This window comes from Leptosomus discolor, chromosome Z, assembly GCF_034619465.1.
Source record: "Leptosomus discolor isolate bLepDis1 chromosome Z, bLepDis1.hap2, whole genome shotgun sequence".
Taxonomy (NCBI): domain Eukaryota; kingdom Metazoa; phylum Chordata; class Aves; order Leptosomiformes; family Leptosomidae; genus Leptosomus; species Leptosomus discolor.
This window is the reverse complement of record NC_141419.1, coordinates 36,091,440-36,108,103: the sequence shown is the minus strand read 5'-3', so window position 1 is coordinate 36,108,103 and position 16,664 is coordinate 36,091,440. Positions and strand designations below refer to the sequence as shown.

The 16,664-nt window shown below is 41.0% G+C and overlaps 1 protein-coding gene across 1 annotated transcript in view; it reads left to right on the top strand.

The window, feature by feature from the left end:
- Positions 1-16,664, top strand: part of MAMDC2 (MAM domain containing 2) — a 64,235-nt gene that overhangs the window by 39,231 nt on the left and 8,340 nt on the right. The window contains exons 7-9 of the mRNA XM_086479819.1: positions 1,714-1,807; positions 4,163-4,309; positions 5,879-6,144. Coding sequence (XP_086335945.1) covers positions 1,714-1,807; positions 4,163-4,309; positions 5,879-6,144 — 507 coding nt within the window. The remainder of the gene's footprint in view (positions 1-1,713; positions 1,808-4,162; positions 4,310-5,878; positions 6,145-16,664) is intronic.

Genomic DNA, 16,664 nt, shown 5'->3' with positions numbered 1-16,664 from the left:
TCAATAAATATTAAGTAACATGCAAGGGAAAAAACAGTCCTAGTGCTATAGATGGCAATTAATTAATGATCACTTAGAGCTTAGCATGGAAGTCATTAGTTTTGTGAAAATATCCTCTCAATTCTTAATGGTGTTCATAAAACCATCCCAAATGTTGGAAACTAGCTATACTGAAAAAAACAAAAGCTGTTGTACCACTGGATGAATGCACAGGGTACCCCTATGTTCAGCAGAATATGCAAGTCCAACCCTCTCAGTGAAAAAAAGAATACCCTAGAACTACAAGAGGGAGATGGGGATAATCAAAAGTATGAAGAAGTTACATAAATGAAATAAGAGTTTTCAGTCTGTAAAAAAAAAATGACTGAATAGAATATGGTAGAAGTTCATAAAAGTCTTGAATGACACAGAGAGGGTTGACTGCTCCCTTTTTCTCATAATTTATGTTGCTGGTCCAAATTCTTAATTACCAGGTAATAGTTTTAAAATAAACTGAAGGGAGGACTTTTTCCTACATCAAAGAACTGTAGAACTCACTTCCATAGCATACCATGGATACCATTATTCTAATCAATTCAAAAACTGATTAGACAAATTAATGGGAAAGAAAAAAATCCATCAGCAATGCAATGTGAGAGAAGAAGAACTGAAAAGCTTGTCACTGTCTTCATTTCCTTCTGTAGGTGTCCTCTGTTGGAAACAAGCAGCGGGCTAGGTGGGCCTTTATTCTGCTCGAGGAATTTTTATGTAATCCAACACAGTCATTATTTTAGAGATCACTTTATAGAAATAAGATTAAACTTTGCATGTAATTTCTTCAGTAGCTTCAAGAGGATCTTCCTCTTTGTTTCATCTGGCTAAAGGAGATTGCTCAGGATTCTTTCACAGCTTTCCTAGTTTGGCTCCCATCCCTAGGCGAGACATCACAGGCATTGCTTTCACTGAACAGGATCTCTGGAAGCATTTGTCCTTATATCCTTGTTTTGTCCCTGGGGTTGCCTCAAAGTTTTCCTGTAACTCAGTGCTTTGATACTTAAGAGAAATTTTAAGACACTTCCTCAAGAGTTACAGATTGTCCTCCGCTTACTTGAGGAAATGATGTCCCCTGGGAATGTCTAAATACAAACATTGTTTGATTTTCGTGGTAAACAAAACACAATGATAGCTTTTCTGGTTCTTATCTTAACTAAATTTTTAAAAGAAAATCTTCCCTGCCAACTGATGCCAAGGCACGGGTTTCTGTGCCTACGGATGTTCAAAGAAAACAGTAAAACTTAATATTGTAACAGCAGAGTAATCCACACAGTTTGTTTTTTGCTCTTGGTCCAGATAGATTCTTGATACAGTAATAATTAGGCAGCTTTGGAGTTCTAGTCAATACAGGCTGCTGACCCTGAATCCTGGCTCCATATGGTATCATGACAGTAGCCTTACTGCATCTTTAAAACTTACGCTTCATAAGGCAGTAGAAGACCTATGTTGCCCTTCATTTTTCCTTGACATTGAGTGGGCAAAGATCTTGTGCTAGGGTCAGGCTCTGATGTATATCCCTAATAAGTGATATAATTTGATTTGTCCCAATACCTGCAGTGCTGTCTAAGATGCCCTGGAGTCCATCTGGGACATCTGATCAGAATTCTGTAATATGAAGATGTGCACCAAAATTACTGCTGTGTATGTAGTAGATGAATAACAAACGATTATCATTTCCAGGTAATATTTGAAGTTGCTTTCAATAGTGCCAAGGGAGGTTATGTTGCCCTTGACGACATTTCTTTCTCAACAGTGTACTGCAGCAATCAGACAGGTATGAGTTCTTATTGCTATTTACGTTCCTTGTTGTCCCCCTTTGCTTTGCCCCTCTGAACCACCTGTCAGTGCTTGCAATATTTGGTAGTGATGTGCAGATGCTGCCTTCTCAGCTGACCAGAACCATTGGGCTTTCCTCCTGGCGACAAAACAGCAGATAAACACTAATGCCATACTTTTCTCCAGAAACCAGTCCTTAATGCTTCCCCTCCAAAGACCTTGCCTTGGGGATCTGCAACTGGAGCGCTGACTTAATGCTGTATTTGCATCACCCCAGCTTTTGAACAAATTACCACTCGCAGGCCTGTTGCAGAAAGAGAGGAGGATTTCCCCAGGTGTGATGGTATGAGGAAGAGAACGTCCTGGGCTTTTCATTATTGCTGATGTAGGGAATATTTTCTTCCATGCCACATGCCCTGAGGTGTTCTTCAGAGCCAAAACAGGAGCCTTGCCTTCCTGTCTTCACTCTTCCAGGGCGTATTATTTATCTCAGACAGTGGCATGACTGTCAGGTTTTTATTAGGTTTTCGCAACAGCAGAAGTCAGCTGAATCCCTGTGACCTCCTCTTAGAGGCACGTGGGATGAAGGACCTGTAAATGCAGCCTCTTAGGTAGCTGTGTACTGGTTGCTTGGGTTTTACTGTAGCACGAAGCAATAGTCATAGTAGATTAGTGATGTCCCACTGAGCCCATCCATTCTTTCAGTCACAAGTTTGAATTTTTGGCTAATGTTTTGAAATGATCAAGGAAAAATATATATTTTTTCCCTTTCTTATCTGCTTGGAGTCTCTGCTAGCTTTACCTGTGCTGCTGAAGTATCAATAGCAGGTAGATTCCAGATATGTTATTAATCCAAAACTCTTGGCTGAGTAAATCTAGTGGTTTCATTAACTCCTCAATGCCTGTTCTGTTTTTGCTTTGTTTTGCAATAAAAATCCTGAGTTATGTTTGCAGTATGCCATGGATTGGAGCTGTATGCTCATCTGTGTTTTCCGTACTAATTTTCAGATGCCTTATATGTGTTGAGGTATGATAAAAATTGTATAGTATTTTCTGCCCCAATCCCGATTTAGCCATGCTATCATGGCCCAAGTTCAGATCTACTCTGGTAAATTTGATAGGTTCAGCTAGAGCTTTGCCTACTAACTCTGATTTTGAAGTTTTGGGGTTTGTTTGTTTGTTTGTTTTCTGACAAATGAATGCAAACCATTTGCTTTGTATTTTGTTGAAATATAACAAAGCTGGTTAATCCTGCAGACTTATCTCGTATTTCCATCTTTAATTGCTTTGATTAGAGATGTTAAAAAGCAAGAGATCTTCATTCTCCTTATATTCAGCCATAGCAGTGTACACAACAGTATTATGTTTTTTCCTTATTTTTCTGGAAGTTTTCCAGAAAGGTCTCAGTGTTAGCCAAATGGAGGAAAAAAGTGCCAGAGCATTAAACTTGCTCACCAAAGGATGAATCAAAAGATGAGTTTAACACTGCATCTACCTGGTAGTGCTCCAACTGTGTTTTCTTTAGCTAGGAAAGCAGTGGGGGGAGACCAGGGCCGCCAGCTTTTTCTCTCTAGGCAGAGAAAGGCACATGAGTGGTGCTTAGATCTGGCTTATTTGAGGCTGAAAAGACCACAGGCATCTCTCCAAACCCAAAATATTCTCCTGAAGCTGTTTGCCTGTGTCCCTGCCCTTGCCAGGAAGTCCCTCTTAGCCTCCACACAGAAGGGTCATGCATGCTCACAGGGCCTGGATGCCTGACATAGCCAAAAATTGCATGATTTTCCTCCAGCATCTGGTACAAGTGACTGACAAGGCTTTTAAACAAGTGGGAATGTTTTACTTAAAAGCACCCTTTCACCAGGGGATTTTTTCAGAATAAAGCAAATCCTGACCCATGAATTCCACATCACAGGTCAAGAGAGAGCCATCAGCAGGGCTGGGGTTTTAGCTTTTAATCAGCTTCACTATAAATGGTGCAGCTTTCTTTGCTTCAGTGCTAAAAAGTGTGAGGCATAGCTCCAGAGGTCAGTAGCCATGAGGTGGTACATAAACCAAAAGCTATTTGACTTACATACTTACGGTATGCATATGCACGCACATTATACATGACTACAAAAGGGTTTCCTCCCAGCTCCAGCAAAAATATAAGAAAATAACACCCACTTGTGATAGAAAATTGATAATTTGATATCATTGTGACTTTGCATTATGTATGTGTAACATCTTTGCACATGCTCATGTTCTGTAATGCAAGTCAGACGAAACAGAGTATACTTTGACACCCTGCTGCTTCAAATACCTATGCTTATTATACTGTGCTCTTCCTAACAGAACATATGCATTTATCTTTTAGGAGCTCCTTTTAATCCTGCCAAGGCAGGCTGCAATTTCGAGGAAGATCTGTGTAATTTTTACCAGGATCACAAACATGGCCCAGGATGGAGCAGAGTGAAAGTGAAGCGAAACGTGTATAGAGCAGGAGATCACACTACCGGGTTTGGTAAATCAACACTCCTTTTCACTAGAAGAGTAAAACTGGGTGTAAAGTTTAACCTGTTGTATCATTGTTCACTCTGTTAAATAATGTCATCAGCATGTTGGGTAAATTGCCTCACTGCAACTCCCTGCCATTGAAAAACAGTGTACACTGCTCTGTCGTAGCTGGGACTCTGGCTGGTGCCTCCCCACATGTAAAGGGGGAAGGTCCCCCATTGAGTCACGCAGGGCCGTAAATCACAGTATCTTCACTGTACTGATCTGTAGTCACTGAAGGGATGACTCCACAAAATATGCAAGCAAATATAATAGTAGCTTAATGCATTGCTTTTAACATAGAGGAACGGTGGGCTCTGAGCTCTTCCAGGCTTAGGATAGTTCTCATTTTTAAGGGAAAACTCTGAAACGTTGTGTAGTGAAGCTGCATAGTGAAAGGCCTGCTAACAAGTAATGAAGCTCACACATCTCTCTGTGTAGAGTATTCGCGGTTCTTAATCATATGTGCTAAAGTCTCACCTCTTTATACTTGGTGCAGGGAATTGTGCCCCAGGTCTAGGCCAAGTCTGCGCAGCCAGCTCTGCGTGGGGACAGCTCTGTGTGGGGACAACTCTGTGCGGGTCAGCAGATTCCGCCGGTCCTCAGCACCGCACTGGTCCTCCCTGCCACACTGGGCCAGTCCTCCCTGCCATACCAAGCTGTGCCGGACCTCCCAGCCGCGCCATGACGGTCCTTGGCACCGTGCAGCACCTTGCGGGTCCTCCCCACCATGCAGCACCGCGGGGGTCCTCCCCACCTCGCAGCACCACACAGGTGCTCCCCATCACACGGCGAGCTCCACAAAGCCCTTGAATACCAGTGGGGGTTCCGCGCAGCGCCGTGGGGAGCCCTGAGTGCCTGGCACAAGAAGTCTCTCATGGGGGTCGGAGCAGGGATGCCCGGGAGCTGATTCCTGCTGTGCCTGCAATGCCCATTACATCAGGGGGAGGGCACTGCCTGGCGGGAGACCCTGCAGTTTTGTCAGCCTCGGCTTGGGTTTTTTTTGGCTCATTTTTGGGGGCGTGGTGTTTTGCAGAGCTTGTCATGTGGTGGGAAGGACTGCTGCAGTGCAGCGGACTGGTGTGGCGTGGCAGGGAGGACTGGCCCAGTGGGGAGGACTGGTGGAATCTGCCAGCCTGTGGAGAGTTGTCACCTCGCAGAGTTGGGCATGCAGATTTGGCCACACAGAGCTGTCTGTGCAGAGTTGTCCCATTCCCTTGTGCCTCGTCCTTCATTCTTTGATCTCAGAACAGTACTCTCGAAACAGCCATGTTTCCAGTGAGCTCAGCAGGCCAGAGAATATTTCAGTGTAAATTTGAAAAATGCTAATTTCTGGTAACTTAGCCATGTGTCAGTTTAGGTTTAAGTAGCCAGGATGCTTTTAGAAAAAATCTTATTTCATTTCAAAAATCAGTTTCCTGCCAGTAGAAACTGTTTTTACAACCAGAGTCTGATGCAATAACAGAAGCTGCCTTAATAGCAAATCAGCTGTGCTAATTGCATATCAGAAATACTCAATAATTGTGCTGTCTTGCAGGTTATTACTTGTTGGCAAACACAAAGTTTACATCACAGCCTGAGTATATTGGACGTCTGTATGGCCCAACCCTGCCAGGAAACTTGCAATTTTGTCTGCGTTTTTATTATGCCTTATATGGGTTTTTCAAAATGAGTGGCACTCTTGCTGTTTATATCTTCGAGGAGAATCATGTCGTTCAGGAGAAAATCTGGTCCGTCTTGGACTCTCCAAAAGGAGTTTGGACTCAAGCTGAAATCTCCTTCAAAAAGCCTATGCCTTGCAAGGTAAGAATCAACTCTTCAAACCTGCCAAATTCTGGGTGGTAGATTTTCCTTGCCTTCTCCTCCCAGGGTTCTTTGTTATCCAAGGATTAACCATAAGTGAGCTATACCTGCAAAGTGAAATAGAATGCCCCAGGCATTACAGTGGGGAGTAGAGTATTTCTCCGCAGCCTGGCTCTCATGGGACCCCTGGTAAAGTGGCTTCATATGAGGAACGGGGCAGTGTTGCCCTGGTGTCCCCAACTGTAGTCACAGTATTTGTGGAGATTTCACCTGGGAGCCAGTTGTGTCTTGGTTTCTCAGCAGGCTCCACATTCACTCATTCTTCTTTGTTTCCTATGTGATTCGCATCACTGTACTCAATTGTGGTTTTTAATTAATCTAAAAAGTCAGTACTGGTAAGTTCTGGTCAAAATGAGGAGTTGCTCCTACTTTCCTACACTCAACCACTGGGCTGAAATATGAAACTGGAAGTCAGTGTAATTTAGAGCAATGGACTTGAAGCATTTGGAGTGCCTGGTTGGATCACTTTGCTATTTCAGCATGTTAATAAGAATAACATACTATTTCAGATCATCGCTTAAGTCCTCAAGCTGCTGTTACTCCTCATCTCCACTCTTTTAACAAAGACTGACTTTCACACAGATTTGTGTAGGCACTACTTCTGCTGTTATCCTGATTTCTGGGGTTTTCACTATCTGTGAGCTGTCTAAGGAGGACCAGATGGATCACTATCTGATGACACTGAGACAAAACCAGGTTTTTTTCAGTGTGATAGTACTATGCACATATGAATGAAACCTTGTGTAGTAAACTCAAGTATTTCTAAAGTATAGACAAACACCTTAAAGCATTTTCCCCAGTGTAAAGTAATTTTTGAAATGGCAGTAGTTATTGAGTTTAACTTTTCTTGGGAACAAAAAAAGTGATTTTCTTCAATAGTAAAAATTAAATTAAGCGTAAAAGAAAAAGTTCACAAAAAAAAGCTGCCTAACTGAATTAAAAAGGAAATCTACACTGAAAATTTCAGCCCTAATTGTTGGCTAGTGTTTTCTCTCAGATATGTGATACCTTAAAATATTGGGATTTTTATGCACATATTTTTTATACATAAAAGGTAATAGAATCCCTAATTCCCTTTCAACAGATATAGAAAAAAAAAATTATTACTGCCCAGCCAAGTGCATGACAGAAAAGTCTCTCATAGTACCATTGCAAAATATTTGCGGAATAGTATTTTTCTCTTTTTTTTTTAAACCATGAAAAGGTATTGGTTAAAAAGGCAAGCTTATAACATACTTTTGCCATCTCCTGTTTAGGTATTTCTTTATTACTTCTAAAAAGGTTTAGTAGCTTGTGTAGCGTAATACACTGTATAAGTATTGATGACAGCTGAGGATGACTGTTAAAAATTGTTTATAGCCTTGGAGGTGTCACATTTTTTAAGATCTGGCATTTACATGGAAAATCTTTTCTAATATGAATTTATGAAGAACTATTTTTATCTTTTCCTAGAAATTAGTATATCTAAAACACTTGTGAAGAAGCTTGCCTGGCATGGAAACTTTTCATGAATTGCAGCTTTCGTGTCTGTAGTTACCAGTCTGTCTGTAGGTAGTAACAGATGGGGAGAGTAGCACAGAGGAGAATAAAGAAGTCAAGGGAATATCCTTGCTGCTTATGAGCCTGCGTGTCTGCAGGAGGGAAGAAACGCCGTGCTCTGCAGCCAGAGGGTTTGTTGGCCTCTGGCATTTATCAAAAACCTTCAGTCTTGTGATGGGAAAGAAGGCCTTTATACAAAGTTCAGCACATTATAGCTTGTGTATGATTTATAAGTATTAATGGCATCTACTACATATACAAAACTGAAACTTGATCCCTGTTCTAAACCTAATTTAATCTTTCAGTCCAGGATAAAAGACTGTGAGAGAATAGATTTAAACCAAGGCTAAGGCAGAACTTGCACCACACGCCCCCCACAAATGCAGTTATTAGGTGAAGGGATGTCTGAATTATGATATGCAGAACACATGCTGAGTTCTCTAAAGCTTAATAAATCTCACTTTTTGTGATATTAGAGGAATGCCTTCTCAACAGAAACATTTTGCAACTTGTTTCTGTAAGAAAGAAGTCTTTCCCATCACAAGACCTGAAGGACCCACTGAAGGTTTTTAGTAACTGCCAGAGGTCTACAAACCTTCCTGCTGCAGAGCACAGGGTTTCTTCCCTCCTGCAAACCTTCAGGCTCAGAAGCAGCAAGGATATTCCCTTGACTTCTTTATTCTTCTCTATGCTGCTCTCCCCATCTGCTACTGCCTAAAAAACGCCCATGTGTAGTTACAGGTTGTCTGCTTGTAATATCCACAAGCAGGCTTGAATGAAGCTGCACATTGAACCCGATTCTGGGTTTTTCCTTGCAATCTCATGCCCAGCTTTTCAACCTTATTACTTTTAAAAGCGCTTTCATGCTTTAGTTCATTTGTTTCTTCTTTTCCAAGCCAATAGAAGGAAATGAAGGAGCACTGTGTGGCATTGTATAAACACTTAGGTTAGTTATCTGTAAAGATGTGTCTGTGTAGGACTTAGTAAGATAGCTGCCAAAGAACACTCCGTTCAACGTCTGTCTTCAATGTAGGCCAGCTGTGCAGGAGCGTCAGAGCACATTTTGCCTAACAGCAGGGAGAGGTCGAACCAGCAAGTCAGGAATTACACTTCAGGCACTGGAGGGAGAGATGGTATAGAGAAACACACTCACTGAAGCTTGACCTCTCTTGTCCTGGATCCTATCACCTGTCCTTGTGTCTCTTGCCTCCTCACTGATGTATCTTTGTCTTATCTATGCTGCCCTGTAGGCCACAAACACCTCCCCCCCCCCCCCCCCCCCCCCCTCCCCGCCATTCCCCATCTTACTCCTGGCTGCTCAGCTCTGGATAGTCCAATTTTTTTCCCTCTAATCGTGTCCATGTCCCAGTCTGTTTGCCCTGCTTGTCCCAGTTCTTACAAATTTGTTTTTTCAAAATCTAATGACTTGACAGAAAGCACAGTTCTGGCACAAAGACCAAACCCTGACACATTTCATGCTCCTACTCCAAAGCCTAGGAGTGCCCAAGCTTTTCAAAGAATTTTTTTAATAGGGGCAAAATAAAACCTTTTTTCTTAGCCTTGTTCTCGGAAATGATGGAACTGTTTTGGCTTAAATCTTCCAAAACAAGCCTGAAGCAAGGACCCGGCATGGAAAGTCTGAGATGAAATCATTGCGTCTTGGCAATGTTATAAGCAAGTGAAAAGCAGTCTTTTAATGGAGTGAGGTGGTCTCAAAATAAAATAGGGCTACTATCTTTCCTCTAATACAGATGTGCTGGCTGATGTGCGTATTGTATTGTTTTCTGAGATGCATCATGTCTAGACTTGAATGATAAGGTGTAGGCATGCACAACAGTTTGGCTGATCAAGTTCTTGGTTACTAGGTGTGACTTGTAGATTGGGTCAGCGCCTGTGGAAACAGTAAACAGCCTCCTGGCAGCTCCATAATGTCCAGTAAAGTCGGCAAGGCAATGGTTAGGCTACTTTGGCCAGGGAGTCCTGAAGGTCATAACAATTTTGCAGCCAGAAAACAATTGTTCTAAAATACCCGATTACCGCTGTCCTTCATCTTTTTTTCTACTATGAATACTACTCCCAAGGCTTTGGAAACGACATAAAATATGTCTGATACATTTTAATTTTGATAACGTATTTGTTTGCGTCAGGACAATAAAAGGCTCAGATTTTCATCTCTTCGTTTGTGTAATGGTTTTTGCAAGTTCTTTTTCAATTAGCTAACTGCAGTCTGGCACTGATTGTTGGCTTGACTTCTGTGAGCAGGAAACATGAAGCTGGCCAAGAGGCTTTAATATAACACTTTGAAACAACTATGTTGAAAAGGTTAGGCGGGTATGATCCAGATAAGCAAGTCAGAAATGCTTATACATATATATATATATATGTATATATGTGTACATACTTCAAATACATATGCTATATAATACTAGCAAGAACGCAGGAAATTTAAAATTCTGATTTCTCAATTTGTACTTCAGGCACTCTCTCTTTTAGTTAATGTAAGTACCTATGTTTCTATACACATACAGTATCGTTTTTTGTAGCACCCAGGGAATAAATGTGAGATAGAAGAAGTGAAAAAAAATTTTCTAACATTTACTAAAATAGATGAAACCCTTCATGCTTTGTTGTATAAGCCTCTTAAACGGCAGAATAAAAATTTGAGTCCGAAGTACGTAGGTTCTTTCGATCTGACTGAATGTACTGAAATTGATCTTCCAGGCCAATACACGGCAGGAAAATGTCAGAGCTAACTGAAAGAAAAAATCATATATAGCATATGTAACCTGGAGGTGCTCACGAGCACTGTGGAGCCAGAATCTGCATTTTAATATTCTGTGTGTGTCTTTGTGTGTATATGCCACCATGGAAAGATATTTCTTCTATGCAACTTCACAATAAAGTTCAAATGCGTAGATTAAAATTAAGGTTTGAGTGCAACTGGCTCTACTTACATCAGTTCTGTTCACTTCTGCTGGGTTTGGTTCACCATTCTGAAGCTCAGGGTTCACCATTCTGAAGCAAACATCTCATGTTGTTTATCGATTCATGCAAGTTTTTGCAATGTTACCTCGTGCTGTAGTGCTCGAATACCTCCCACAAAAAAACAAATCCTCAGGAAGGTAGCTGGCATCATAACAGTCCACTCTACTTCCATCAGAGTAGTTGTGGCAGCATTTCTTTGGTTTTCATAGAATCATGGAATGGTTTCTGTTGGAAGGGACCTTAAAGATCATCTAGTTCCAACCCCCCTGCCATGGGCAGAGACACCTTCCACTAGTCCAGGTTCCTCAAAGCCCCATCCAACCTGGCCTTGAACACTGCCAGGGAGGGGGCAGCCACAGCTTCTCTGGGCAACCTGGTCCAGTGCCTCACCACCCTCACAGGAAAGGATTTCTTCCTAATATCTAATCTAAATCTCCCCTCTTCCAGTTTGAAACCGTTACCCCTCATCCTATCACCACACTCCCTGATAAATAGTCCCTCCCCGTCTTTCCTGTAGGCCCCCTTGAAGTACTGGAAGGCTGCTCTAAGGTCTCCCCGGAGCCTTCTCTTCTCCAGGCTGAACAACGCCAACTCTCTCAGCCTGTCCTCATAGGGGAGGTGCTCCAGACCCCTGATCATCTTCATGGCCCTCCTCTGGACCCACGCAAGCAGGTCTGTGTCTTTCTTGTGCTGGAGGCCTCAGAGCTGAACACAGCACTGCAGGTGGGGTCTCACCAGAGCAGAGTAGAGGGGGAGAATCACCTCGACCTGCTGGCCACACTTCTCTTGATGCAGCCCAGGATGCAACTGGCTTTCTGGGCTGTGAGCGCATGTTGCTGGCTCATATTCTGATTTTTATCCACCAACGCCCCAGTCCTTCATTCTTTCAGTGTACGTTTCTTCCTGTCTGATGCTTTTTTCCCCTCACCCTCTTCCCTCGAGTTCATCTGTTTTCACCTGTCCTCCGTAACTACTTTTAGATGCAGTTGTGAGAAAGCAAAATCAAGTGATTGAGTGTTACACTTCAATGTTTATATGTTTTAAAACAAACAAAAGGGGGGAGCTTTTCGGAAATGACTAAACACTGAAATCTTTTGCTGCAGGATGCTGTGGAGGCCAATAGTATGCATGCATTTAAAAAGGAACTAGGCAAATTCATGGAAAATAGATCTCCCAGTGACCACAGACACCTTGGTACACGTGTGACCTCCAGTTCAGCGAGTTCATCAACTCTCTGGGGGCTGAACATAATATAATAGCACAAATAGCATTATGGTTGATTCATTTTTTGTACTGTTTTCCCTAAACATCCATTATCACCCCTCCGCCTTCCTAGGGCTTGGTATCAGGGTCTTTGGACCTTTGTTCTCACATTATCACAGCGATGATGCTCAGTATTAAATTATTCTAGAATTTCTTTGCTGCTGAGAAATTAGGGCTTGCAAAATGTGTACTCCACTGTCTGTGATGTTTGATATACAGTTATGGAAATGGCATATTGGAAACTGTAAAAATTATTCAGGTTAAAAGGGTTACCTAAGTGGCCTGCATCTTCACAGTAGCTAAGCAAGGAGATATGCTACATGAAATATTACATACCTCCTTTCGGTACCTGTGATACGTAACTGACTTTTCCTTTTTTTGCTCAATTTTTATCCGGGGTACTTAATATTGTGATACTATGATACCACATCATCTGACAAGACTCCTCAGTCTAAAGGCAAGAACCTTTTCCTCTTATAAAAAGAGCCAAGGAAACTGTTTCACCGAAAAGAGGATAGAGCCATAAAGCAGATTTCTGGAAATCTGGGAGGGCCCTGGGGGACAGATGAAGATATCAGTGTCCTGTACACATTTCTGTGCAGGCAGTATTCTCTACTATGCAAGGCAATCCAGTGAATATAGATATAATATTAACAGCCTGTGGACCTAGGTTGCTCTGTAGGCTTTACATTTCTCTCCGTTTGTTTGTTTCTGCAACCCATTTGCCCTTGGACAGGAAAGATTTTCAAAAATATTTGTTCAAATGTCTCAAGCTTATTAGCAATGTTATCCGATGATTTATGTAGCAGCTTTCATAATCCATTATTTTTCCTGCAGAAGCTCATTGTATTTACATGGCAAGATATTGAACTTGCCCAGTGAATGCCATTTTAAATCAATTTATTTTAAATGACAGAAGCTTGCAGACATTCTAATTTTGGCTTAATAGCTTACTTGCATTCTTGATAAATCAGTTTCTGACTGCTTAAGCCAAAGAAAAGCAAGCCATTGAAAAGCTAGTTTAATTAAACTAGTTAAAAGTAATTTGGGCTACACTGATAACATTTGTATCATAGAGCCCTGGGAAAATCAGAACGGTTCTCCCATTCCCAGTGCTAGTGATGGGTCACTGTCTTGCACACTTACATGGCTGTGTATTAGGGTAACTGGCTGAAAAGTCAGGCTCCCTGTTTTGTGCAAACATCTTCACTGCTTCTTTGTGTCATGTCACACTTTTGTTTCTGGTGCTCAAACTATTTATGGATTTCATAATACTGAGTTTTGTGTCACTGGGTGGAAATCACAACAGTTGCTTCTCACAAAAACCCACCTCAGACTCCACTGTAACTGCCTTTCTCCTTTAAGAAATTGAAGCTAAGTATGTGACTAGGTGACAGACTGAGTTTTGTGTCTACACTGACATACAGTGTGTAGTTTAAAGGTAGGGATATTCACTAGGATGGAATCAGGTAAATGAATTTGCTGCAGAGGCACAGGTTGCTTTTAAGTCACCAGATTTGGCTGCTGTCACAGTTTTTCTTTTTTTTTTTCAGCTGGTCTGGCTCTCTAATTGAGCAAGAGCTGTATTTTCTAGGATAAACAAGTAGGAAAGAAAATAGACAGAACCCATAGGAATCTGGGGGCATCTTCTCTCTTTTTCTTCTGCTCTCTGTCCAGCTCCCTCCAAACCTCTTTTTACAAGCTTCCCCATTAGTCCTTCCCTACACTTCTTGATGGGAGGTACCCTACTGCATGTCCTACTCTTTCTTCTCCTCCAAAAGCAGGTAAACTTCATATGCACATGATTGATTAACTCACATCTACTTGTAGAGATGCAAAGTGCTAAGGATGAGAAGTCCCTTCTACCTCACTCAGTGTGTGCAGCACAACTCAACAATGTGTAATGGGAGAAGTGAAACCCTGCTTGCTCTACTGGCTGTTCTTATCTGGTGTTACTCATTACTGATATAATCCAGGATAAATGCTAAGAACGGATTATTGATACTTTGAGGCTGCAGGCCAGGAACATTGATTAAGCACTGGAAAATAAACAAACCAACAAAAAAAAAGCAAGGCAATGATTTGGAAGGAAACTAATGCCCTGGCTGTGTACTGTTATTGGAACAAAAGCAGACATGAGAGGAAAATATGTTTTCTTTTTCAGTAACACAGGCAACAACTGCCTGCGTTTGATAACATTTTTAATTTAGCCTCCAAGATAACATGCAAGTCTAAGAAGATTTGTTACCTAGTTTGAAACAATTAGTATGTTGTTCATCTGTCATGTTTTATGAAGAAAGGGTGAGCTGAGCAGAAAGGTCCTCCTATCCTCTTCTCCAAGGCATGAGATAACTTCATTAAAATTTCTTTTGGAAGAATTGACCTGGGAAATATTTTTGTTCAAAACAAAAACAAATGTAAAGCATCATGAGACTAGTCCTATCAAGACTGTAGAAAGGATTTGGAGATCTGACATAGGGTGAAAATGAGTAGCTGAGTAAATCTAAATTGATAAAATTTTGGTAGGTAAAGTTCAAATACTCAAAGATTTCCCTTTATGACAAAAAAGTACATTTAGGACAAAAGAAGAATGAACAAGTTTGACCTGTGAATAAAAATATGTCCTACCCCATTGCTGAAAACTAAATCACGAATATAACAACAAAATAAGCCGAGTGAACAATTTAAGTACATTTGCTATAGGTAGTACTGGAAACTCCACATTCCCAAGCACAAGCTCCCCCATGCCTGTGCAATTATAAAGTCTGCTCATGGCAGCGTGTCACCCCAAAAAGCATGTGGAGATTTAGTAATGCTAAAGCTACAGATGTCAAAGCTGAACAAGTTCACAAGTGTCGCTGGAACAGATCAGTCCTTTGATTGTACAAAAGCTACTGGTTCAGTGGCCTTTGAGAGACTAACAGTTATTGTTGCGATGCTTTTGAAACAGAGGGCTTTCTGCAGGATCCAGTGGGTAATTACATACCTTGTATGGAACAAATTATTGCAATTTAAGAATAAAGAACTTGATCAAGCTCCCGATGATGTCAATAGGAAAACATCACTTACAACATGATTCCACAGTGTGGAAATGTTGTTTCACAAACGAGGACTGACCTCACCCTTTCATGTGTGGTTTTCTGAAGATTCTTGGGTTTAGGACTATAATATGTCTTTAGTTTATTGCAAATGTTCACCAGAATGCATTTATTAAAAGTCTGGTGAATGACGTCCACCCAACGTCAGTATTTATTGTATTCTTTATTCCAAGGGATGCTACCATTTTTTAATAGATTGTGCCTGTTTCTTGAGAATGAACTTACAAAGTAGGAAACAATTTTTGTCCTGTTAAACCTTAAGACTAAGAGAACACCTCTACAGAAAAAAAAAAAAAAAAAAAGAGGCCAGTTTTAGGCCACTATACACTGAGCTTTTGTGCACGCTGTGCAAGGACACTCCTCAAGTCCACGGCTGTAACAGTTTACAAGACAGATAATCACTATTAACAAGATTGGTAGCACTGAGTGGAAAACGGTTTTGAAAATTGCTCCATCCTGGGCAGCATAACCCATCCATGCTTCAACGGTTTAAGTGCAGTTGCGTCCCAGGCTGTTTTATAAGCAGATGGGTAAATAAATACTACATAGCAAAGCAACCTAGCAAAATCCAGTATAATGACCATATCGAAGGTGTTACCAAGCCTGTTAATAAAGGACAGATTAAATAATGCATGAATGATTTTTAACAAGCTTTTTGTATCCACATGAAACTGTCAGTCAGCATTTAACCTCAAATATGTAACTGAGATGTTTACAGTTGAGCCAGAATATTAAACTCTTAGAAGTGACACTCATCCGTCTCCAGTCACTAGCTTAGATCTCATCACAAAGGAATTCTTTTGAAAAGCTCCTCCAAATTACGGTCATAACTCTAATGGTCAGACAGATGGTTTGCAGTAGTTAGGCAAAGAAAACTGCCAGCATTATTTTCACAAAATAAACCTCATTGTGTTTTCTGTAATTCAAAAAGATCTGTGTCAATCTTGGGAGAAGTGCAGCTGGGAATCTTACAGTTTCCTTACATTTTATTTTGTCATCTCTTGAGTGACATGTATTTCCCATGGCAGAATTAATGTGTAGTCGAATAAAACGTCTTGGACACTATTCTTAATCTTCACAAACCCAGATGAACACTGTGAATGATGCTTAGCTTTTCCAGCCTCCTGCTCTCTGGTATCATGGCCTTGTGTCATTCCTGAATAATTCCATTTTATGCAGTAGTTTCATCTCATCTCTTTTGTTCTTTGTTTTTTGCCACGGCCATTTCTCTTGGCCATCACTCTGCATTACTGTTTCACATTTATTTTTCCATGGATAAAACCTCCTCATTCTAAGGGTGAGATAGCTGAGGATATTTGAGGTGTTTACAGTTTGGGGGGGCGAGGGAACCCGCAATAACCTCAGTGAGTCATGTTTTCTCATACAGTAAAAAATACACACTCTCCTAATAAAATGGAAACTACATACAGAGATACATCATTTGCCTATAAAAGTGAGAAAACACTTTATATTGAATGAAAACATACATCTAAACTTCACTGGATTTGAAATTTCAGTCATTGGCAGTGTTAGTATGTGCCAAATTCATACTTTCTGTTCTTTAGATGTCAAAAT